Source organism: Triplophysa rosa, linkage group LG5 (assembly GCF_024868665.1).
Source record: "Triplophysa rosa linkage group LG5, Trosa_1v2, whole genome shotgun sequence".
Taxonomy (NCBI): Eukaryota; Metazoa; Chordata; class Actinopteri; order Cypriniformes; family Nemacheilidae; genus Triplophysa; species Triplophysa rosa.
In genome coordinates, this window is record NC_079894.1 from 9,605,674 (window position 1) to 9,631,558 (window position 25,885).

Sequence of the window (25,885 nt, forward strand, 5' to 3'; positions counted from 1 at the left end):
TATCACCCCGTGGTCTGTCTCTCAAACACTTAAACTGAAGTAGCAGGAAACAACTCATATTCTCTGGTGAAAACACATATGGGGTAAAAATAGCCTGCTGTGAATCCCATCAATGACATTCTTTCTGTACCTGAACAAATAATTCTCTTTATAGGACTATTGTTTGGGTTTACTTCTTATTTTGCTCCCGTTTTTCCTCAGTGTGTCTATGATGCAAGGCACGGCATAGTGCAGGACATACTGAACCGCTTTGCACTTTAACAATTTGACATATTTCTCTTAATACCAAAATCTGATTTGCTGACAAAAATATTTGAACAATCTTATAGTATATAACAAAACTGAATATGCTGTCAGTTATGTAATACTAATATGTCAAAGACTACTATATTACTAACATATTGTATTTCATATCTATATCTTATCTCCATATCTATATCTGTATGTATATTCTGAGTAATACATCTCACATGAATGTGTTGTACATTTTGTATTGCAGTTCCGGTTTGTTGCTCCTTGACCTTTGTTTGTAGGAATATAAGTTAATATTTAGCTTCAGGTCATATTGACCTACAGATGTGTACCTTATTATCTTAATAGTCAAACAAACCATTTGTCTCTGACAACACAATTGTACAAATATACAGCTATTTAGAAAGGATGAACATTTATAGAATAGCTTTTATTGGTTAAGTTTACTGCTTACACTTGACTTATTCTGTACTTATAAATATATTTTTGTCATGTAATTGGAATAATATTAGAATCTTGTTCAAAAATGATATACTAAGGACCTGGAGTAAGGAAACTTAAACAGATCCATTTATGTAACTTCAGTAGCTTCATCAGATTATCTGCTCTTTTTCTATTAATTGCTACTGACATTACTGTGTAAAGCTGTGTGTCACTCAACATCTAAATAAAGCGATTAATCAGCAGATAACAGCAGTTTGGCGCAGCGGACCATCTTTAAAACGACATGACAAAATGCAACAGCTGTAGCTTATTCACATTCTGAACACATGCAGGCATCAGATATTCCCTGTGCCCTTTCAGTTAGGTTGTGCATGTTGTTATTTTATATTTATATTTTATATCGTATTTGAGAGGTGTAGAAATGCATACATATAGCCTAAAGTATAACTGAAAACTAATTGATTACGCAGATGTTTTCCAAATCATTTCCCCATGCATACTCAAGCACTGTGCATAGCTGAATCTGTTAGAACCCTTGAGGCTGAAAAAAGTTGAGGATGTACAGATTTTACAGATGATTAAATGCTGTAACGGTTGTCAGTTGCAGATGTGTGCATTTTTACCCAGGGTCTGTAAATGTACAATCACAGGATGCTTTAAAATGTGTTGAGTTCGGGCAGACTTGTAAAAATGATTTTAAACAAAACATATTGACACCCTATATTGTCAGTATAGTGTGAATTTAAATTGTATAGTTTTTTGGTTATTATAATAGATAATGGAGAACAAGAATGTAGTGTATAAACTGAAGCTGTTGTAGAGATAAATGACATGAAAGATATCACTTCTCCATTTCTTCTTAAGACTCACTAAATCGGTTTCAACCAGTCACCCCATATGGTTCTACAGAGCACTAAGCATCAAAACCGCCAGACATAAGAAAAGTATCTTTCCTCAGGCCATCTACTTCAACAGATTAAATGTTCTCCCCCACTGTGCAATAAAATATGTGCAATACCAACTACTTATACTCATATCTATTTACTTATTATACTTAGGCTACTGATTTAATACTGTTACAATTCCCTTACATAGTTTGTATACAGCACATTACAACTTGTACTGTATATAGCACATCTGTACATACAATACACTGTTACTCTGTTGCTCTTTTGTCATATATTGTCTTTTTTCAAAAGTGTACTGCATATTTTTTATTTTTATTATTTTTGTTACATGTCTTGTCACTTTCAACTATATGTGCACTGGAAGACAAATTCCTTGTGTGTGTAAAGCTCACTTGGCAATAAAGCTCTTTCAGATTCTGATGGTTTGTGCAAAATGTGAATGTGTCCGAATTTGCAGAAATGAGAAACACAGCAAGGATCTTAAAACACGCACACGTATTATTTGATGAATATTTAAATCTTAGAATTTGAAATAATTAATGTTAGAAAACATGATTTTCTAAAACTTCTGCCAAATCGTTGAGTTGGAGGACTCGTATCTTCTATTCATTAATTTTTCATTTCATGTTTGTCATAATGTAATTTGCTTTCAGCTGCAAGTAATATGTCTGACAGAGCCATTCAGTCTGGAACATTCATGAATAGATGTTTTCTGTTTTCTGTTAAAATGATTTTTCTTACATATCTGTAAGGTCAATCAGGTTGCACGTTCAAATGGATTCCAGCATATTATAAAATACTTTACAAGTTGGGAACTTTTTTAACTTTACGAACATCTGGTATAGCCGAACCCCCTATGACTTTTAAAAATAAACAACATTAGGGATTTGTTAATCTTACATTCCCTGAAGAGTCTTATACAATAGGCAGAATAAACAGAGAGCTGGGATTGTGCAGGCAGTGCATTTTTCCATGATATGCATGATAGGCCACATGTCTCTACATATTCCAGAAACGGAGAAAAATCTAACTCTGCAAAAGCTGAAAACGCCAGGTACTTGGGATGTCTAGAAAACCATTGATTTAGCTCCTTTCTTTTATTTTAACTTGCATTGCATACACATGCTGTTTGAAAAAAGTGATGTGTAGACTGCAGACTTATTTTCCATAGATAAAACCAGTATTGTCATTTATACTTTTTCTTTTTTATAAGGTCATCATCTAATCAGACTTGTTTGTGATCTGTAGTTCTTGAGGGCTCACCATAACATCAGAATTGCCCTTGAACCTTTGCCCTGTTTCACTTGTACTTGAAAACACACTCAATGGCTAACTGAGAAAAATGCTGTTGTCTTAAGACAAAGCAAGAATTGAACTTAAAAAGCAGTATATTTAGTTTCTTTGATTAAAAACGTATATTTCCATGTAATCTGATGAAATTGTAAGCATGTTAATGTCCTTGTAGGAAGCCTTTAAAGATAAGGGCCCAATAGATGTTAAGCCCATACAGGGGCGGATTGGGAAGCAAAAATGGCCCTGGAGTTTTCGGCCCACATCGGCCCTCCACCATTTGTGTCGAGGGGGGGGGGGTTGGGGGGGTGTCGGTGACGTGTTATTGCGTTACATGTATACGTGTCCGTCTCGCTAATGCCTTCGTGCGTGCATTCGTGTTAATAACGTCAGTTTATCAGGCCCGAGCGTCAATTACGACCCCATACATTAGCGGCCCATCAGGAAAAGTTGAGATATTACATATGGCCGGCCCGCCCCTGAGCCCATAGTATTTACAACCAACCCAGTTAACTGTGAGTCATTTTAATATAGACAGGGCGAGAGTTAAGATTAAATTTCAATGCACAGTTATTTCTCTGTCTGTCTTTGAAAGGTATTTTTGGGCACCCTACTTGGGTCAAAGGGTGCTACATGTCCAGCACCCTTGTGCTCTGTATAAATGACATTGACTTTATAAACATTGGTGATTGCAGACCTACGAGCATTGAATTACAGTGGTTTCCTCTAGAACTGCATCACTACAATTCACTTATTGCACAAAGAAACTGGAGAAGGGTCAGACCTGTCTTTCTGCTTACTGACCCAAGTGAAACTCAATGCTTCATTGGCTCACTTCTGTTGTTTAATGGATGCAGAGGTTCAGGCATAGCTACCCTATGTAGAATGAACAAAGGTTGCACGACTATGTCGACTATGACTAGGTCAGGGCTAATTTAACTTTGACAGTAAGTGATTCATTTACAAGAAAGCACACTACTAGTCTACTTGGGATGCCTTTTACATCTCTTACATGCACCTATTTAACAAATAACATCTTTTAAAATGTCTGTGTCAATATAATTAAAGCACAATGACCTGATAACATTTAATGGTTTCTCTTGTTCATGCACTGCACAGCATCAGGATGTTTACCGCAGGTGACAAACCCTGGTGAGTTTGTCCGACAGTCACCCTGTTTTCCCTGGGAGAAACATGAGAACTCAGGGACATGAAGACAGTCGGGGATAAACATTCAAGCTATCTCATGCACTTATGTCCTTTGAAGACACACACCTCACAGTCTGATGGCTGTGCATAAATAGGACTGTTATAAAAAGTATTTTTTTGCTTTCAAGTCTGTCTTGTTGGAAGCGGTTCAACAGGAACTTGATGGCTTTTGTTCGAGTTGCATGACTCACCTTTTTAGAGCAACAGTCAGTAGGCAACAGACTTGTTTTGCAGAGTAATTTGAACTGTCCCCCTTTTAAATCATCATTGGCAGAATATAAGGTTTCATTAAATTGCAAATGCTATGTGCACTAATCAGTGCTGCTGATATACAACCCACTAGTATAATTTTGATAATAAAGGACACCAGATGGGGACCAGAAAACTAATCTAAACAATGAATGAGCCTCTGACCTAAACATCTGCAAAACAAAAGAATCTGGTCAGCCTTTAAAGCAAAAACAAACAGCTCTTGCGGTTTATACACGGGCTGTGTCGGTGCCTGGGATAGGCCACACTTACAATCAACAGCGCGCCATCTCGTGGACATCTTATGACCAACGACTGAAGTAATACCTCAAAACGGAATTGGAATGTAAAAGCACACCACAAACAGATCCAACCACGTGTAAGGATCTCTTGAGATAAACTCGTATATTGTGACAACTTTAAATAACTTAAATCAGTAATACCTGCCCCTCATATATCGAAAACAAAACTTGATTTGAGCTTACTTATTATATTCAATGTTCATAAACTATAGTTAGCTCATTTATTTATAATGATTAATATTATATGATATAATAATATATGATTAATATATAATTAATATTTATCATGGTAGCCTTATTTAAAATTTCCAAAAACATCACATCAATCCAAGTTGCCTACTTATATCAGGATATTGAAACAAACTCCCTCCACACCTATCCCAGAGAAATGTACTTAATTTCTCCCCCCAAACACCTCATTTGCCTTATTAAGAATAGAGAGACCATTTAATTGACAAAATGTTTTATTTCAAACTGCAAATGACATTGTACTGACAACTGAAGAGCTGGTGTTGATGTGCTCCGAGTACTGGTTAGGCCATTGCAGGTCTTCACAAACTGCTGAGGAAAACAGACAAAAGATTAGAACTTAAATCAAATTGTCTAACCCACAATTCTGACAGAAAATTGCGACTGGACAACCAGGTCTTCTTTACACCAATTCACGGTTACATTTAATAGCATGATATGCTTTGTTGTGAGAAACTTATAGCTAAAGCTATTCAAATTCCAAGTCCATTAAAAAGCAGGGGTGGGCCGATACCAGCTTTTCCTTTACCGATCCGATTCAATACTAGTACTTCTTTTTCCTGATCAGTGTAGAATTGCATGCATTTTATTGTATTGAACAAAACTATAACGTATTTATGAAAGTTGACTGAACATAATGATATACGCTTCACAATGTAATGCAATACTTTTTTTCAAAGTAAAAATTTAATAAAGTACAGATACTTGAAAAATGTACATGCACAAAGTGAAAATACTTCACTGTTGTACATATCTGCTCTAATGAAAAGTGGCACAAAAGGGCCCATGCCCATCCCGGGTGCAGAATGATGCGCTTAATGGATCCACTTCTCTACACGTATTGCGCATTCTGGGAGCTGGATGACGAGCTTAACGCACCTTCTTCTGTAGTTCATAACAGTTACAACACAAAGGTAAGAGATATGTTATGTGTTTTACATAAAGTGCATTGCATCCAACAGTTTACTGAGCCTTTTAATCAGAGGTTTAAAAACAGATTTATTGTGTGTGAGCGACGCGTTTTACTCAGACCGCTTCTAATGCTTTCATTTAAGACACCCATCAGTGATTACCAACTCCAGCAAAATACAATCCTTTTAAACAATACTAAAGACTATTATCTAGTGATTATGCAGAATAATTCAAACATAATTTGGAGAAAGTAGCGTCCTGACTATCACCGAACACTAGAGTTTGCTGAATGGAGAGTGACAGATGAGTTTTCATGAACTTAATGATCTTTTGTTTTCTCCTCACATAAAGCTATCGCATGACATAAATGTTCAAATTTAGCGCATGAAAACTCTTACAGCGGTTTCCTAAGAGCTCATCCTTCTTAACGCTTGACAATATTATTCAGCACAGGATCGGATTTTGGATCGTCCCACCACTTCCGATACCCGATCCAGAGTATTGGGATCGGCCCACCCCTATTAAAAAGTGTACATTATCAATTTTTCTAAATGCTAAATATTTAAGTTAATCTTCCATTTCTTATCAGAAAAGAATCTAAGGTAACCCACTGTATTACATACAGATTTACTGACCTAGCGAAGTCTTCTGGCTTCTCTTTCAGATTCCAGAAGTGTCAGGACATCACCTTCTCTGACTGGGCCCTTCACGTTCCTAATGATAGATCTGTTGCTGTCATCCATGAACTCAACTCGTACCTGTGACAGTGGATCAAAACACAACCGTTAACCTAAACAAAGCTAGAAAGTACAAAACATAACCTACCTCATGTCTGCTGGATACCCTTACAAAAACAATCACATATTAATACTTGTCAACACCACTCACTGAAACCACTGATTATCGTCCTAATCAAAAGGTTTAAATCACGCACATGCAGTGTGGCTACAAGCACTGGTATTTGCCCCCCCTACAACATACATTTCCATTTATTAATTAGGCATAAACATACTTTGTCTCTTATAGTCACACTAAAAACGAAATGCACCGACAGGGCATCACAAAATGAAAGTATGTTTTAATGAAAATAATCACACAAAAAATATGCTGACGCGGTGTTGAAATCATTTATGTCTGCATAAAACCGAACGATTTTTCATTGAACCGAGCATGAGGACCTCACTCTGGACTCACCTGGGTACACTGTCCCTGGGAGCCGGTTCTTCCCAGCACCTTTGTAACCTGTAATAAAACGGTATATTATCACAAAGAGAACTGCTTTCTGCTTCATTTGTGCAGGGGAAAAAAGTATATGCCGTTGTTCAGCATCATTCTGCTGGTTAGCAGGATGCTAATGCTAAGTAAAGGCCTAATGGCGAGCATCGCTAGACATGAGAAATGAATGTAAAACGGTTAAAAATGTTCAATTAAGATTTCCCGGTCAACGGCAACATATAGATACTTTCAAATTACGTGTTATAAATTACAATATTGAATAAATGTTATTTTACGTACTCTAGCGAGCTTGATGGGCTGCACGCGGCTGGCATCCATGATTTCAGCTTCGTTCGGAAAGGAAGTCACGTGGTCTCAACGGAATTTATATACCCGCTGCAAGATCACTTTTTTCAATTGATCAGGTTTTATTATTTGTCATATGTCAATATTATTTTTGAAAATACACATTTGAATGAAATTCAGACTTAAAATTATTATACGATTATTACAGTTAAAACAAGTTTATTTCCGCTTCCGGGATCACGAGGTGACGAGTTTATGGGCAAAAATAGGCGTTTTTGCGCCCATAAAGGGCAGTTCAGGTGGGGAACACCACACAAAACGTCGCTCCAGATAAAGATAGAATTACCTTGGTTTTTATTGCTACATTCACAACGTGAATTTAAATGGGGATTGCGCTACTCCCCCCAGAGTGTGGCATAGGGGTGATCACTTCCGAGGGGAATTCAGATAAAAAATGGTCTGTCCGATTCATGTGTATTTTGTAATATTGGTACAGAGAATATTTTTCATCTTTTTTTGTATGTATACCAGGTTTATTTGGATGGATGTAGAACATGGTTTTGAGTCATTATGTTGGATAAAAATTAACATACAGAAAAAGGATGTCATATTTTTCTATGAAAATAGTAAAATGGCCAAAGCAATATTATTTTAAATATTATTTTATTTGCAAAGTTTCACATCCACAAATGTAAGTGGTCTGAAAGGAAATCAAATATTGTCCAGTTTATACTGGAGATGAAAATTGACTTTGAAACACTTAAAGGACTTGCAAACAGAAAAGCAATGACATAGAAAACTAATAAAAAATGTAGTTGGTTATGTGTTGGCCAATGTGATATCAAACAAATAACAGCAACTAAAGGTCATATTGTTGATGTGTTCTTTACAATGCTATGATGCAAGTTTAAAATCTTTTTAAAAAGTATTTAGCATTCATAAGGTTTATCTATATCACACATTACAATACTATTACCATATGCAACGATCAGATTTTTTCTGTTGTATGTGGGATTTTTTTCTTATATTCTGTGATATGGCTTTATTTGCATCTGTGCATGGTAAAATAAGCATAACAGTCAACTGAGATGATGTGAAAATAGAGGAAAAGAAGCAGAACAAAATAAAGAAATAATGGGATTGGATGATTTTCATATTGGATTTTGTAAATTGTCCAGACAGGACACGAAATTAGATTAATATGTTATTTAAAAGCACTATAAATTGAAATAAACAGCGATCATTTAATAAACGTATAGCTTCACTTTATTGCTGTTTATCCTCTGCCATCCCTCCTCTTAGGGCTCAATCCTTAAATTAAATCACAACACTAATCCTCATGACTGTATTTTTAACTGTGCCGGAACAGAAAAAACAGCAATAGGATTACGGCATCAGTGAGGTGGGGCAAAATCCTCAACTCCTGATCTTCTGTTCAGCCGAAACAAATACAGTTGCTTTTTCTTTCTGTCATTTGAGCTATATCACAAACTCCTAAAAGCCAGAAGCCGCGTAAGATGTCTTCTTAATCCGTTTGGACATTTCCTTGAAGCTGGATGTGGGATGTTTACACTTGGAATGTAGAATCTGACATTTTTTCTTTTCCTAACAAGACAGTAAATCTGGAAGATACGTTTTAGGTTTCTGCAAAAAGCTTTTGAAAGCCACTGTAATAATGGATCCTCCAAGAAGACATCTCAAGAAACTGAAAAAGAGGCGGTCAAGTCTTTTTGCAAGTGTCAAACTTAATGCTAACTTTTCACAGAGCATAGAAGAGGAAGAGAGTGCCTTTCCTTTTTCACAGGACAGCTCCGTGAAGCCATGGACGTCGATGGACAACCTTGATACTCCATCACCTCAAACAAAAGACAAAAGGTATCAAGACAAGGTGAAAAGCAGTGAGAATGAAGCAACAAAATTTCCACATCGGCATTCAACTGTGATCAATGTTAATGTAGGTGGCAAACTCTTCATCATCCCCAAGCACCTGGCTATCAAACACCCCAGAACCAGAATAGGCTCCTTAGCCCTGTGCAAAGATCCTGTCAGGCAGCTGATGCTCTGTGACGACTACTGTGTCCTCACCAATGAGTTTTTTTTCGACCGAGATCCTACTTTCTTCCACTACATCTTCCACTTCTATTGTAGCAATGTATTGTGGGTAATGGAGAGTCTGTGTCCCATCAACTTTGAGGAGGAGATGAAGTTCTGGGGCCTACACTTAAGGGACACTCCTCGCTGTTGCCGCATTCTCTACGAAGAGAAAGTAGATGAGATTAAAGACCATCTTAAAGTCAACAGGGAGCTCATGGCTGAAATCGAGCCTGTGCACAATGAAGAGGGTTTCAAGACTATGTTTTTGGGTGGCATTCGTAAGTCTTTATGGGACCTGATGGAGAACCCGTATTCTTCAATGGTTGCCAAAGCCTTTGCTGTGTTCTCCAGCCTCTTCGTCCTCATCTCTATTGTAGCAATGACTCTCAACACTGTGAGTGAATTAAAAAAATACAAGATCTATGGAAGAACCTATATGGAGTTTGTTGAGATCACCTCAATCCTCTTTTTCACCTTCGAGTATTTCCTCCGCCTGCTAACAACTTGTGATGTCAAGCATTTTTTGAGGAGTGCACTTAATTTTGTAGACTTAGTGGCTGTCATGCCTTACTTTATCCAGTTGATATTCGAGACCTTTGCCAACCAGGAAGATGTCAGCGTCCAAGATGATCTGAGGACCATGGCGAGAGTAAGCAAAGTTAGCAAAGTGCTTAAAGTTGTCAAGCTCATGCGAATCTTTCGCATTTTGAAACTGGCAAGGCACTCTACGGGTATGCGGGCATTCGGCTTCACTATTCGACAGTGCTTCGAACAGGTCTGCTGCCTGTTTCTGTTCATCATCATGGGCATCTTCACATTCTCTGCCCTAATGCACTCCGTGGAGCAGGATGTTGCAGGAACCCCCTTTAGCAGCATACCAGATGCCTGGTGGTGGGCAGCGGTGAGTAACTCTCATATTTTCTCAAAACATTAAAGATAAAGATAATTCATATATCTGAAAATAGAAAACAGTTCTATTCCGGCTCTCTTGCGTCTATTCAAATGTAATTTGACCGATTGTTTTTGTACGGCTTTTCCTTTATATGATACACATCAAGGAATAAAAGGGTATACAGTATATACAGTATATAAGGTGAAAAGAAATAAAAAAATATTAAAAATAACATTAAAACAACCACTGATAAGAGGAGCTACATACAGTAAGGTCTTGCATGATGTCAATAACCATATGATACAGATAGAAATTGTGATACAATTGGAAGATCTAGTCATTGTTTGTTTTTAACAATCTCATTTTCTCCAGTATTTTCTTTCCTTTTGCTATGATTTTGTCATTTTTGTTATCAATGCAAAGCTTCTGTGTGCTTTTTTTTGTTATCATTATTATAATTTGCTCTGTCTGGCTTTTGGATCGTTCTTTCTTTTCTGAATATTGGACTTTATCCTCTGACAGCTGTGTTTAATCTTATATAATACCTAGTAGTAATGCAGCTCAATTGGAAGCGTCCATGATGATTAGAAAAGTTAGATTAGTTGGGAACTTCCTGCAGGCTTACTAAGTCCTACCGAGTTGGCTTGTATGCAACATTTTGACTTTAATCACTGAGCCGATAAACTGATGTGGAAACATACTAAAAGCTGCCTCATCTGTTTCTTTTTGTTAATTGACAGTGAAAATTGACACAATTGTTCACTGTATCTTTTAACACTGTCACAGGTGAGCATCTCCACCGTGGGCTATGGGGATGTGGTGCCTATCTCCTACTCCGGTTGAGTTGTGGCTTTTGGGTGCATATCTTTCGGCATCATTCTAAATGGAATGCCCATCTCTATCCTGTTCAATAAATTTTCAGACTATTACGCCAAGCTGAAGGCCCAGGAGTGCACTAACACTAAGGTCCAATGTGGCCTGAACCTGAAGAAAAGACTGCGAAGGAAATTTGAGAGCTGCTTTGAGCCTTCCGTAGAGGATTCTGATGAGGACAGTCGACATCACACCGGACAGTGTCAACATTAAACGTCCTTGTCATGCAGCATGCCTTTGCTGTCCTTGAACAAAGAGCTCAGGTTTCCTGCCTGCCTTGAATTAAATAGGGATTTAAGAGACCGGGGAACGCCAGGTTAAAGGAAGTTAAGCGATTAACTTTAAGATGGCTTACAAATGACATGTCCCAAGGATTTGCGAACCACCTCTAAAAGCAGTGCCCAGACTGCAATTCCTCTACTGTAACAGAAAAAGTCGTACAAAGAGTGCGAATGACTATTTGGTTCACACAGCGTGGTTATGGAGCACTCTACGGTTAAACAAAGACAAGATTCTGAGATTTTTTTTCAGGTTTCTTCTTTATTAAAGCAAAATAAATGAAGAAGAAGTGGGACTCATGTGGCCTTCAGACACTGTTGGTGTATATGATGTGATTCTGTGTGTACTGCAGTTGGATATAATGGCACTTTGTTACCTTTTTTTAGATGACTTAATCTCAAATTTGGACTATTTCGAAGTTAAATATATAAAGATTCCGTGATCAGAAGTGTGAAATGTTTTTGTTGTTGTTGTTATTTGTAAGTGATTTTGTTTTTCAAAACCAGACTCAGACTCATACTGTTCAGACCTGTACTCTCCCACCCTTTAAATTATAATTCTATATTTTACCAATAATATCATCACATTACCATGTGAAACTTATAATCTATTTTATTCTATTTTTTAGGTAAAGGATAAATCCCTTTTGTTCAGTATTTCTGCATATTTCTGCATCCTTATACAGTGAAAAACTAATAAAAGATACACGAAACATGATATGAAAATTGTTTCTTTAAGATTACCAAGAGAGAGCGAGTTCATTGTATGTATGTCATTACATAAATAATTCAATATAAACGGTATGTAGGCTGTATGACACCACGTCTAAATGAGACCAGTAAGTTTTTATTTAGCCCATGCAAAATCTGACTCTCAGTGAAGTCTCTTTATTAAAGGCTTTGTTTATTGCTTCCGAAGTTTTCTCATGAACATCTTAATTTTTCATCTTCTCACAGAACATGAAGCAGGCAAATCTGCATGCCTTCAATGAGAAGTCAAGCGATCAGACTAATGCCTAATAGGATTTAGGGCTCAAGAGGACCTGTGATGCAGTGTTTTGAGTGAAATGTTCAACATCAATTAAGGGAATGTAAAGACAAGACCCTTGACAGCTGCGTGGTAATGGCTTTTGTTATATTTATATATAACTATATAACAAAGGTCAGTCTCTGTCATAGACAGCTGAGAATTACTGCATAATGGTCAATTAGGAGATCATACGGTGAACTCAGTCAACACGGGAATCACTAATGTGTTTATTTTGAGAGACTAATGACAGTACACATGCATATTTGTTTCCTGTTTATTATTATTTGGACTGTTAAAAGCCATCAAAGGACATCCTCCAGTTAGGTGGAATGTAACCCACTTTAATAACTAAAATCTGCTGGCTATCTACTGTATGTTCATTTAGGCATACTTTTTTATGAATCGTTACCGTTATTCTCAAATATGAAAAACATGACCTTTCTTTGACAATTATTTTTCTTGTGTTAATCACGTAAATACGAAAAACTCGACAGACCGTCTCAATTTTCCTTGACCCCAGGCAATATATCATATCATAGCTGCCATATTTGTATTTTATCTAATAAGTTTCAGCCTTGAAGGCCTTAAAGATCAGGACATGATTTTCTTCATTCAAGGCCAAATGGATTGTTCCAAGAGCCAGGCTGGCACTTGGAGTATATAAACCCCCATATTTATCCAAGAAGGTAGCCTGTAGTACTTGAATTAATCCAACAAAAAAAAAAATTATCACAAGAAACATCATGAACATGAAGTGGTTTGCATCTTTAACCTTTTTCATTCTTATTGAAAGCGCCAAATCTGAGAGTCAAGATATACGGGTGAAGCTCTGTGGCCGCGAGTTTATTCGGATGGTGGTCACGTCGTGTGGGAGCTCTCGATTTAAACGACATGCGCCTGATTCCAGCCCTCTGTACACAAAGCCCGACAGTAGGTTTACTTTTTTCAGACATTCATTTCGCTTTATATGTCTGATTTCTTTATATTCTATCTATTACTGCGCCCTCTGATTTTTAAATACTGTCTATCTTTTTCTTTCAGGAAGTCTTCAAAACCTGCTCAACGGGGATCTCCTTGCAAACCAGAAATGGACCCCAGCCAGTGAAGAGGAGCAGTGGAAAGAGTTTGAGCCCACTGAAAGCATGACCGAGCATCCCGCCTCCCACACGAGTCCATCAGCAGAGGTTCTGTTACACTCCACAACTGTGCGGGATGTTAGCACGTCCTCCAGAACCCGGCGTGATGTCGGGCCAGCCGGCGTGTGCTGTACTTCGGGATGCACTATGAGTGAACTGATTCAATACTGCTAAGCTCACACTTTACTCTTAGGACAGAGAGCTTGGATATCCTCTCCACCACAGGATTTCTTAAACTCTGGTATATTAAGTTATTATTCATTAAATATATACTATGCAAGCACTAATATGAGATGACTGTAAATACAGAGTAGGCTACATGCATGAAATTGTGGGTGATTTCACAGAGCAATTTTGTCTGTAAATGCTAATGATATAAAATACTGTGATGCTGAGCTGTGAAATGTTTTAACAGATTTTAGATTGTTACTGCATTATTAATCTCGAAAAGGAACACGGGGACCTTTGTGCAATGCATATTTGAAAATGATACTTTTGGCGAAATGATCATTTGCTGTGTATATGATAAATGATTTAGGCAAATAAACTCTAGAACTCTAAGAATTCAAAATAAAATAGTGATTGATTCATTACATTTTCAACAACAGAGCTGGTATAGAGTTTATAGAGCAAAATAGTTAATCTGATCTGATTTTAACAACAGCACGTCACGTGGTCCAACGTACAAGCGAAATATTACAAACACACCACTAGAGGGAGTATCATAAGCATAATTAAAATTACTGTATTATTTCAAAAATAAGAACATGAAACTTCATCAACGTGTGTTTTATAAATATGCTACAGGAATTCTTTGTTCAAACTTATTGAACATGGGCACCAATCTCAGCTTCTGATCAATATCATAGAAATACACTTACATTTTTACAATATTAGAGAAATGGGGAAAAATAACAATACATAACTTACACAAACCTGCTGATTTCCTTAGATCTAAAGCAAAATATGATTTGTCTGATATCTCAGTTGGTTGAGCGTTGCAAGAGCAAAAGTTTGTGGGTTGAATTCACAGGAAACACTTACTGATAAAAATTTTAGTAATAATGTATAACTTAAATTATTGTACATCGCTTTGGATAAAAGTGTCTGCCAAATGTGTAAAAGTTTCAATATTTTTTAAATATAAATTTTTGTATGGATCACTTCAAACAGACATGTTTCACTAAGGTATTTCAGTGAGGATATTTATTTTTACAAATTTGCAAGTAGGTTTCTCTTAACAACATAAACAAACGATACTGCGCATGCACACTTTTGTGACCTCAATTTAACTTCCGGTACACATTCACAAACAATAGAGTGCCTGTAGATTATTTATGATAACAATCAAAAGAAACCGAGAAGAACCGTTACTTGGCTAAACTAGTCTATCCAATATTTTGAATTTATTCAAAATTAATATTTTGAAAATTCAACAAATCGTTTATTTGATACAATTATTATACAGTAAAATAATAATACAAATTAATCTGAATATAAATTTAATAAAATATAAATAGTTATATTATTAAACACTAGCCAAACTCAGGCGCCGCGCACGTGTCCGTCTATAGCCAAACATGCACACATTTTCAATCTTGGTGGAGACTTTGATTTGTAATGTTTTTATTCTGAGCTATTGATATTCATTATTATTGACTACACCCCCACACCTAACGTCACCTCACAGAAATCCTTTCTTGCTTTTTAGATTTTTAAGACATTGTTGATATTAAGGCAGGTGGCATGTAAGCCATTTTGTGTGTACATTTGGCTCCCACTATACATTTGCTTTCCCAGTATAGACAAAACCTGACCCTTCCCGACACATACACAAACAGACAAGCTGTGACCTTCCACTATCACCTTTGATTAGCAAATGTGTATTCAGGCCACATCCACTCTGTCAGACCAGCTGCTGTGTCACAGCTGCTTCTGATAGCATGTCTTCATCTTCCTCCTCTGGGCCTTCGTCTATTACTGTCACTTATTCAACAGTCCAGGAAAAACGAAAATAATGGATTTATAACAAATGATGTGCGAGTGAGGCATCCTGACTATACATATGCTGTGGATGCACAAAAAATATGTAAGAGGGGGATACTGAATATAATTTGGGTTGGCTGATGCTCTGGATGTTTTTCTCATTAGCTGAATTTGACCACACATCACAGAATATACATGTTGGGAGCATAGCTAGTAATTCTGTCCTGACTGTATGTAGATCTGAGACCATTATAGCTTATACAACTTAAATTGTTGTGGGCTCCCTGCACCTGTGTCCCTTCGATATGTTTCCACTTTAGCTATGGCACTACATGTGACAACCTTAAACACACAAGTGTTATCGTTTCTAAGTAATATTTATTTCACTTAAGTAACAACAATAATTAAACCCAGCAGATATTGTAAAGGAACAGTTCACCCAAAAATGAAAATTCAGTGATCATTTACTCACCCTCAAGTTGTCCCAAATCTGTATAAATTTCTTTGTTCCAATGAACACAGAGAAAGATATTTGGAAGAATGCTTGTAACCAAACAGGTCTTTGCCACCAGTGACTACCATAGTGGGAAAAATTGCTTTATACATTTCTTTGTTCTGTTGAACACAAAAGAAGATATTTTGAAGAATGTAGGAAAGCAAACAGTTCTGGGACACTTTTGACTACCATTGTCATTTTTCCTACCATAGTCAATGGTGGCCAACTGCTTGGTTACAAGCATTCTTCCAAATATCTTTGTCTGTGTTCATCGGAACAAAGAAATTCATGCAGATTTGGAACAACTCGAGGGTGAGAAGATGACAAAATTTTTCTTTTTGGGTGAACTGTGCCTTTAAGTCCACCAATGCATCACAAACTTCTTGTCATAACATAAGTCCATCAATGGGAGAAAACAATCCACTCTGTCTCTGTTTTTCCAGTTCTAACATCCTCTCAGCAGTGCAAACAGACTTCACTCACTCCCACTCTCCACACTCTTCTTTTCTGCTTTCCTGTCCCTGCACTTCCCCTGTGTGTGAGTGGGTTGTTCTCACTACAGCTGCTATGCATAATTAAGGCTGCAGCGGAGGTGTACTGCAGTGGTGCTGAGCTACAACGCCATTATGTCGGCCGTGTTACACTGGAGATCCCTGTTACACGCGCTTGCCGTTTCAATCTCAGCTTCCACATAAGTGCCATGTAAGTAGCTGCTCAGAGAACAATCTGGATGCTTATATGCTCCAAATGCATCCGAGTAAATAATCTTCTGATGATTCTAGTGAATTCAACGAAAACTGGATCACTGTTCTGACAATCAGCACTTGCAATTATATAGTGCACACACTGTGAGGGATGTCCTCGCAGGAGATCTCTAATAGGCTCTGCTTTACCACTGAGACTTTATCGCCACACGTGGCCCCTCTCAGCAATCAAGAGAACACAACCATTAATATTAATTGGATGCTGTCTTGCATGCATATGTTGTATTAGTGCGGTAAGTTACTGCGGTACGGGGCTAAATATAATTTTTTTCAGCTATGACATGTCAGTTATTGGCTGCTCACATGGTGTCATGTTTTTTTCATAATAACTAAGTGAAGTAAAAGTTTGTGTTATCGTTTTGCTGCACTTGCTGTACCAGTTGAGCTAGGGAGTCAAATGCAACGTTTTAAAGAGTAAATGTTTTGTGATTTTTAAGGTCCAACTTTGGTTTATGGAGTGTCCAACAACAAGTTTACGTACATACATGGTGTAAACACTTTCATTTTCTAATAATAGGCATTTATTCTTACTTTTCTTCTTGACTGACTCTCAAATGATTCGTTCGGCAGTTCATCTGTCTAATCCCCTCCTTTCTGTCAGCCTACTCTGATCTGATTGGTCAGATGTTGTAGTCTGCTATGATTGGTCTACTGCGTGCAGTGTCGCAAATGGAACGTATAGGCGGGCATTACACGGAGTGATGCAAATCTTACCCGGAACTGAAATTAGAACGACAGACGACTTGTTCGTGTGATTCAGAGTCGACTCCCTTTTTCCCAGCCAATAACTTTGTTATTCGTTCACTTTCGCCTTTACAACTTGGCAGACTGCTTACATTCACATACAGTAACATTACGCACTGCATTAAATGTAATTTTAAGGACATTGTAATATTTACTCTTTAAGATCAACTATACAAGAATAAATACGTAAATGGGACATTTGGACACAATGCATTCTCACAAATGATTGCCCTTCAGATTTGTTCTTGAATGCTTTTCACTCCAGGAAGGTGATTTTAAAATTGACTGATTCTCTCGTTCTCCTTCAGGTGTGCTGTGAAAGTCATGCCTTAATTAGGACATCACAAACTCCTTCGGTGTACATTCACATAATCTTGTGTGAAAGCAGAATTCATTCCCAACATGAGAATATGAGAGGAGACTGATGGTTTAAATCCACACTAGAAACGGGTATCAGTCATGATTTTATTTTAGGTGGGCATGAGTTTCAGTCCTAGATCACTTGACCAAATAAACAACATTTTAACTTAGCAGTGCTTCTTATAAATGTGTGATATGTTAGACTAGTGGTACAGTTTTAGTTAAGCGTGCATGGGAGCTATGGCTCAAATGCCAAAGACATGAGCCTTATTTTGAAGAAGAAGAACCTGATTTTGACAGGCCTGTCCAGTGATGCAATCTTGTTATCGTCTGACTTCTGTTTCATTGCCCATAACATCAGAGAGCACCTCCCTGCTGTTTCTCCTTCTAACTATTTGCCCCCCCTCTGGTAATACAGTCACTTTGAGGATGATTAACACAAACAATAGAATCCCATTAAATTATTTTTAAAGTGACGGGCCACTCATATGTCAAATAATGGCCCCTGGGCAAAGCTCATGCACAAAGGGGTCTAATCCTCTTAGAGATAGCCTAATTGAAAAGACAGTTGTGCTTTATTCTTGACAGCGCTGCAGCTTGCACCTATTGCCTATGATAGCAGCTGTCTTCTTCATTACACTATGTGGTATATTTATTGTAATGAAATGTATTCTTTTTGTAGAATGGAATGGACACATTTATTTAGTGAACAAAATAATTAAATGGTGTATATGCATACGTACTTCCGCTAAAATCTCAGCCAGCTAAGCCACTTCCGCTCACAATGCGCTGAGTGATAATTGTCAAGTTTCAGGGGTGAGAGACACGGATACACGGACAGAGGACCCAAGTGCAGACAGGGTAAGGGGTAAACTAGACTTTTAATAATAATAACTAAATACAAAACAAAGACCCACGTGGGGGTAACATAACAAAACAGGGGAACAAGACTAACTAAACCAACAGAACTAGACTAATAACACATCACAGCAACACAATAAACTAGACTTACTAACACGACAACCACACAGTGCAATGACCCGACACAAGACAGAGAACACAGGGGCATTAAATAAAGGGACAAATCAAAGGGGAACAGGTGTGGGGCATGAACTAATAAACAACCAATAACGAGAGATACAAAAGGGCGGAAACACAGACAAGGTACAATGGTACACAGACAGTATCTGTCATGAAGCGGTTAGCAGCTTTTCAGCTATAGCGCTCAGACTGTTTGCGTCAGCGTATGACATCATATTATACTTTCAGTGCATACCCTAAATGATCTGCGCAGCACTCCGTAAACTCCGACACACATCTTAAAACTGCTTCGCATAACAGAGGTGGCCAGATAGTTGGCCAGATAGGTGACCATCCATCATTCAGGGGTAGCCGTGGCCACCCGTGGCCACCATGTAGCTACACCTCTGCGATACACCCTATTTTTGATCAGTACTTGCAATTTCACAATTCAATACCAGTGCCCTGCTTTGAGTAGCCTGCAGATAGAATATAGTGACGAATAGGACTTGACTTCTCATTATGCAGACAACACATCTGTAGTGTCAAATCTCATGTGCTGTGTGGTCCACGTGCCATTGAGCTGATGTGGCATCATAGTGTGCTGTCTCTAGGTTAAAAAGTAATATTCTGTTGGGTTGTTAACAAATGCAAGACGTTCTTCCTCTGCTCCCACACACACATTATACATAAATGTGCAATAAACAATACTCAGCATTGTAAATGCAGTCAGAAAAATTAACATTCTCGGTTTAGGTAAAGCATATTCATATTATCATATTACCACATTTTGTGATATAATCTATGAACTACCCTATAGCATGTTTAAAACATCATGAACACGATAGGTTCCAAGGTTAAATACCAGTGTCTTTGTTAAGCTATGAAGCATTTAAATAAAATACGTTTGCCAACGTGCTAATGAAACGTTTTGTTATAAAATTAGCTTCATACATTTATAGACCATGATTTAGGATGTAAAAACAACAACATTCCCTACAACAGCAAACAGACATACTGTAAAATGGTGTCTCCATCTATGTTACGGAAAACATCAGAAAGCACACATCCGCGTTTTTAATGCCGAGTGCTTCATGAGCATCGTTTTAGGATCAATTTTGCTGCGGCTGCTTGCATGGGAACCCCAAGCCCCCACCATTTTCATCCACCCCCGCTAGTCTCTCAACAACCACGGTCTAAAAATAGAGCAGGGATCCCCCCATCAATTTATATCACGTCACAAGGTCATATAAACCTCCTCTCACGATCCTCAATCAATACTACGGCGTGACAGACCAGTGTGCATCGTACGAGCAATACTCGTACATTTACAGTGAAAATACAATCACATGGATTTATACTTTTTCTCAATTTGCCAGTGTTCTGCTGCAACGGCGTGTCGCATAATAGTGCTTAAATGTTTTATGTTATTTTAGCCGTAAAACAGGCTTACCTTTGAAAAACGAACATTCAACATCTGGAGATAAAGTGAAGGGGAGACACGTCGCATGCATATTCACGCGCTGGAGGGCATGCCAGAGCTCGAGAATCTCACGCCACAGAAATGAGGATGTATGTGCGTTTATGTTACGTTTTTACTCAACTAAACGAAGAAATCACCCCTGACTGTAATTTTGAATATTTTGTGTTAGCAAATCTTACTGTCAAATGATCAATACGAGGAACTGTAAAGTGTAAGGTAAGTACGCTGTTCATTTAAGTTTTAATACTCACAGCTCATTGCCTCCCGTTTGGTATTTCTATTGTTCTTTTAGTTTGTATTAGCCATAAAATGGCAGACCAAAGGTGATGAAAGACGGTTTCTCGGGGCCTTTGAAGCACATATTTGTGATGATTTATTCTGACCTACCTTCACGTTGCCCTTTCATTTATACAACCTTTGTCAGGGTAGATGAAAAATATGTGACCACCCCCTGCTCCTCCATAAATCTATAGGCGGCTTTTACTGCATGTTTGTTTTAAAATCACTTATTGAGGCAAAAAGTTTTGTTTACATATTTCTTTCTTTGTATTTCTGGCTTAGTTCTTAAAATAGCAGGTATCAGCATAAAACATTCTTAAATAATTGTTTTTAGAAACTGCAATACTAGAAGAATAAAAATGCATTTGCAAATAAATCAAATTAAAAAGTTGAAGGAGTGATGAATCTGTTCTCATCTGAAATAGATCCGAAAGAGTACTAAACGTTTTAAGCTACAGTAAAAATACACCATCATGGTTGCATACCAGAAGTCCAAAACCAAACCAAAAAATGTGATGATCAGATTTCTTTTTTTATACTGACAAAATATGTGCTCTGTAGTGTTTGAACAAATCAAACAGTGTTTTAAAAGCAACCAAGCCATGGTCCTCGTCCTCTCTGACTGTAGGCATTAATAATAATTTGTGTGAATCACGACTCTTGTCAGCTCAGTTAATTTCCCCACAAAATATATTTGTATGTGAAAGAGCTGATTTGTTCATTTTCATTACGTTCTATAGATTGTATTTCCTCGAAATGTGCCTTGCAGATGTCTCTCAGTCCGTCAGATGCTTGTGCAAATACCTCTCTGACAGCAAGATCTGCATGAGGCATTTGAAACATTAAATGTGTGTGATTCAGGTCACATTTTCTTATAAGCATGCTGTGTCCTTTTTCATTCGGGTATGCGTTATAATAAACAGCTGTATTGAGATTTTTTTAATAACAATCATATTATAAAAGATCTGTATTCTGAATAATGTAATGTATGTCACACACACACACACACACACACACACACACACACACACACACACACACACACACACACACACACACACACACACACACACACACACACACACACACACACACACACACACACACTGTGACCTAAACTAATATGAACAAATAGGATATGCAAAATGGAAAGTTGTTTTTACTCAAAGGCTTAAAACATATAAAATGACATTGTACATGATGAATCAAAATATTACAACAGAGTAAATTCTAACAGTTCTATCCATTTCAATGATTCACTTTTTATTTTGCCCTCTGAGAAGAATTTAAGGCGTCGGCGTGTGCAAATTATATAAACAAAATATCAGTTCAACAAATTACATTTAATTTGTAGTAGCTATGCGATAAAAGAGTTTCTGAACGGCAATAACAAATAATTCAGCTATAAATGTATTTATTTATTTTATTGTATTATTTCACTTGCTCATTTAGCCTATAGGTTCTCAGGATTTATTTGGTAAAGGCAAACATCAGTTTTAGCTATAACACACACACACACACACGCACGCACGCACGCACGCACGCACGCACGCACACACACACAGACACACACACGCGCACGCACACACACACACACACACACACACACACACACACACACACACACACACACGCACGCACGCACGCACGCACGCACGCACGCACGCACGCACGCACACGCACGCACGCACGCACACGCACACACACACGCAGCCTCCACAATACACCTATTTTTTGCCATTTAATCTGGTCATTGCACCATCATAAGTGGGCCATCTATTTCAGCAATGAAAACAGTGACGTCCCATCACTAAATTTCACAAGGCCTGGTCTAAATATTTACAGGAGGCCTCCCTCTCTTCTAATAGACACAGGGAGGTTTTAAGGGCTTCCCTTCATCACAGGGCCTGGGACAACGTTCCTGGTTGTTCCGGTCTGTGGCAACTGCACTGGTCTTTATGCTCATTCTTTTTAATGCTCATCTCCATTCTCATCATCCTCCAACATAATTGGCTGTCCTTAGTAAACTATCATTGATATTAATGAGGAAAGTTATTTATAGCTGCATGTGCTTTTGTCTTTCATCTCTAACATACAAAATCTTGTGTAGACGTTTCACAATCATGTTTCTATTCTATTACACAGTGGATGAAAAAGGGGCATAGCGATCATAATGTTTTTTAGTGAATAAGGAAAGCAGGAAACTTGTGTTCATGAACACCGGGTTTAGTTATTAGTTTAATAAATTATAAGAAAATTACTATTATATCACTACTGTGTAAGGAAAGTCACTGTTGTATGTAATATACCACCTTTTTCGTGTATAACTAGTGTAATTGTAGAATATGGTCATATGAAACAAAATCACAGCAAAATATTTATTTGTTAGAAAATGTTTAATTGACTATCAAGTGTTTATTTGACCATCACATGAACATAAACAATGTTGACCCTAAAGTAACAAAGCAAATGTGTGCTTTGGAAACTTGCAGCAAATAATTTTATTTATTTTAATCTTTAAATGGGACATATGTGGGACTGTCTCTCGATCCATTTTGATTGCGTGGATGCACAATTTTTTATACGCCATATTAACATTTGTCAACTGTTGACAGCCCATTAAGATCTTTTCTTTTTATTTTAAGACACCAAACTTTCGCTGCGTATTTGCACGACTACCAATTCACACCTCAGGTTCAATCTCGTCATATAAAGTAACATTCACACGAGGGCGGCGTTAATGGTAGTGATGACGTTACGAGGCAGGTCTTGATCAAACCCACCAATGAGACGAGCGAGCTCGGTTCTTTTGGGGAACATCGCAATGAATGGGTGTCGGTGCCTTACAAGGCAAAGAGGCAACCACAACAAGACGCGGATATTGAGGGGATGCGGCATCGATACGCGGGAGCTGTCCACCAGCACCAGACCAACGACACGGACGATCGTGACTACCCGAGCATTTCAGCGCGCTTTCAGAAGGAAGAACCTCGTCCGGTGGCCACTCTCTTTAGCCTGCCGCCCCCACCTCCATCCATAAAGGAGCGTCCCACCTCCTCGCATCAGAGCCGACATGTACTGTCTTGTCCGGAGCGCACCACCAGAAAAGGTGTCCGTGACTGTGAACCGCAGCACAGCGAGTGCCTGCTTTTGACCGGTCACAGCATCTACGCGCAGGGAGCGCACGGTGACCGTCAGACGCCTTGTTCGTCTAGGAGCCAGGAGCTTCGAGGGGCCTCAACCGGCTATCAGTGTCATTCCGAGGGGCTCTCACAGAGCCGTCACTGCAGCCATTCTCCTCAGCACAAATCTTCTGTTTCCCCGCAGCCCTCCCCATCTGATCTGCTTCTGCTGCTGCCCCCGCCGCCGTTGCCTTCGCGCATTTCCAATACGCGGGATAGTCGCCAAACGATTGCTAATTACAAACAAGAAATCGCACAGCATTGCGTCGGGGAGGGGGGGCGTCGAGACCAAAACCAGTTGCTGCAGCAACCCTGTTATAATCAAACAGGGGATCGTCAACAAAGGGACCCCTCCTTTGAGCTACTCTTTCCAAACTCTGGTCAAGGACAGGTAGACGCATGTGAGGAAAAGAGACGATTAATTGAGCCCCAGGCTCCATTGCGGGCTCAACGACAATTACTGCTGGGCAGTAGCTTGCCTATCAACTACTGCATCGGCGGATCGGGCGAAGTGTGCGGAAATAACGAGGCGCTGTTGCAGCAACAGCATCAGCGGCAGCAGGCAGACGCGCAGAAGCACAGCCTCCAGTGGCAACAGAGTGACCGAGACGCCAGGTACCAGGAGAGCAAAATCGCACTCTGTCAACCAGAGCAGCAGCAGCATCATGAAGCACAAAATGTACGCTCGTTGGTGAGGAACTCGTCGGTCTCCAGCAGTGAAAATAGCAGCCCCCCGTACGGCTCCAGCAGTCAACTGTGGCCAGAGCCCCACGAAAAGGAGGAAAGGAAAAACCGAACGGGCACACATAAGGTAGGCTTATCAATGGACATCACAGCAGGCTATCATTGAATACGCCTGTGATTTAGAATCTGTTGCGTTATAGGGACATGGCCACGCCTGTCATATGTTTTCGTTTTTTGCTGCCTTTATGTTAATGTTAAATGTTATCGTGACTCGAATATTTTGATTTAGAAAAACGTGTATTGGAAAGCAGGCTATCAACACGATGACATCAAGCACACTGCATCTCACGCGCACATAAAATCTCTCTCTCTCTCTTTCTCTCTACCACAGACGTTTGTCAAATTTAATAACACTTATACTTAAAATGGTTATGCCTCACCTTGCAAAAAGTAGCAACATTTTGTACTTTGGCCTTACTGCAGTATCCAAATGAATGTAAATAGGGTTGAATATGTTAAAGAAAATAAAAAAGCAACTATGTGATGATTGAATAGCTTTTTATTCGTAAAATTGTACTTTAATTGCATCTCAATTTAAAAAAATGTCTCAGTCCATACCTCCTTAAGCTCCCTTACTAATATACAATTTAAAAAAGTGTAAGTAGGCCCAAACTCTGCCCTCATTATTTGGCACAACAGAGCCGTCATTTTCTGATCATTCAAAACACCAGAGTACCAAACAGTTCCCAGGGCTCCATTTTTGTGACCCTGTTATCTGAAGCCACTATAGCTTTACACATGTCTCTGTTCTCATTCATCCGCTCTCTCAGGTCCTGAAATACCTTTTAGTAGGCCAATCAAAGTGTCTTATCTCCCTAGGAGGTATAGCCGAGTCTCTTTTCTTCTTCCAAAAGTCCTTCCAAGTATAACGATATCTAGTAGAATTATAAATGCCTGTAAAAATATAAACAATGTGGGGAAAAAAGCAACATAAATTGTTATATTGTTGTTCTTCTTAGAGAAGCATCAATAATACACACAATCTAAACATTTGTTCAGATTTTCTTTCTACATTTACATTTGTGCATTTGGCAGATGCCTCCAAAGCAATATACAGAGCAGTGATAGTATTTTTTTATCTGTGCTTCATAGGAATCAAACCCATGACCTTTGCATTACTAGTTCAGTTAGAAGAACAATTTGCACCCTAAAGTATTTCATTTTTGCACTACACTCTTAAAAATAAAC

At 38.4% G+C, this 25,885-nt stretch overlaps 4 protein-coding genes across 8 annotated transcripts in view; 3 read left to right on the forward strand and 1 right to left on the reverse strand.

Annotated features, from left to right (window-relative positions):
- Positions 1-5,100: 5,100 nt before the first annotated feature.
- On the reverse strand, positions 5,101-7,416 carry rps28 (ribosomal protein S28). Of its 2 annotated transcripts, none has more exons than XM_057334413.1 (4): positions 7,331-7,416; positions 7,010-7,057; positions 6,451-6,573; positions 5,101-5,212 (listed from the first exon to the last, which is right to left on the reverse strand). In XM_057334413.1, exons 1-3 carry the CDS (start codon positions 7,367-7,369, stop codon positions 6,451-6,453), a joined length of 210 nt encoding a protein of 69 aa, XP_057190396.1. In that variant the 5' UTR covers positions 7,370-7,416; the 3' UTR covers positions 5,101-5,212. The 2 variants fall into 2 exon arrangements, with proteins under 2 accessions (XP_057190396.1, XP_057190397.1); XM_057334414.1 differs by having other exon boundaries at positions 5,101-5,215.
- Positions 7,417-8,790: 1,374 nt separating this feature from the next.
- On the forward strand, positions 8,791-12,539 carry si:rp71-39b20.4 (potassium voltage-gated channel subfamily V member 2). 2 transcript variants are annotated; one of them, XM_057334568.1, is made up of 2 exons: positions 8,791-10,331; positions 12,431-12,539. In XM_057334568.1, exons 1-2 carry the CDS (start codon positions 9,012-9,014, stop codon positions 12,491-12,493), a joined length of 1,383 nt encoding a protein of 460 aa, XP_057190551.1. In that variant the 5' UTR covers positions 8,791-9,011; the 3' UTR covers positions 12,494-12,539. The 2 variants fall into 2 exon arrangements, with proteins under 2 accessions (XP_057190551.1, XP_057190552.1); XM_057334569.1 differs by lacking the exon at positions 12,431-12,539 and adding an exon at positions 11,109-12,290.
- Positions 12,540-13,246: 707 nt separating this feature from the next.
- insl3 (insulin-like 3 (Leydig cell)) lies at positions 13,247-14,025 on the forward strand. The gene is made up of 2 exons (XM_057335147.1): positions 13,247-13,433; positions 13,545-14,025. Exons 1-2 carry the CDS (start codon positions 13,247-13,249, stop codon positions 13,811-13,813), a joined length of 456 nt encoding a protein of 151 aa, XP_057191130.1. The 3' UTR covers positions 13,814-14,025.
- Positions 14,026-23,358: 9,333 nt separating this feature from the next.
- kcnn1a (potassium intermediate/small conductance calcium-activated channel, subfamily N, member 1a) overlaps positions 23,359-25,885 on the forward strand; it is a 29,528-nt gene continuing 27,001 nt past the window's right edge. The window contains exon 1 of one of the 3 annotated variants that reach the window (XM_057333880.1): positions 23,359-24,764. In XM_057333880.1, coding sequence (XP_057189863.1) covers positions 23,661-24,764 — 1,104 coding nt within the window. In that variant the 5' untranslated portion in view covers positions 23,359-23,660. The remainder of the gene's footprint in view (positions 24,765-25,885) is intronic. The other 2 variants (XM_057333878.1, XM_057333879.1) reach the window with 2 other exon arrangements.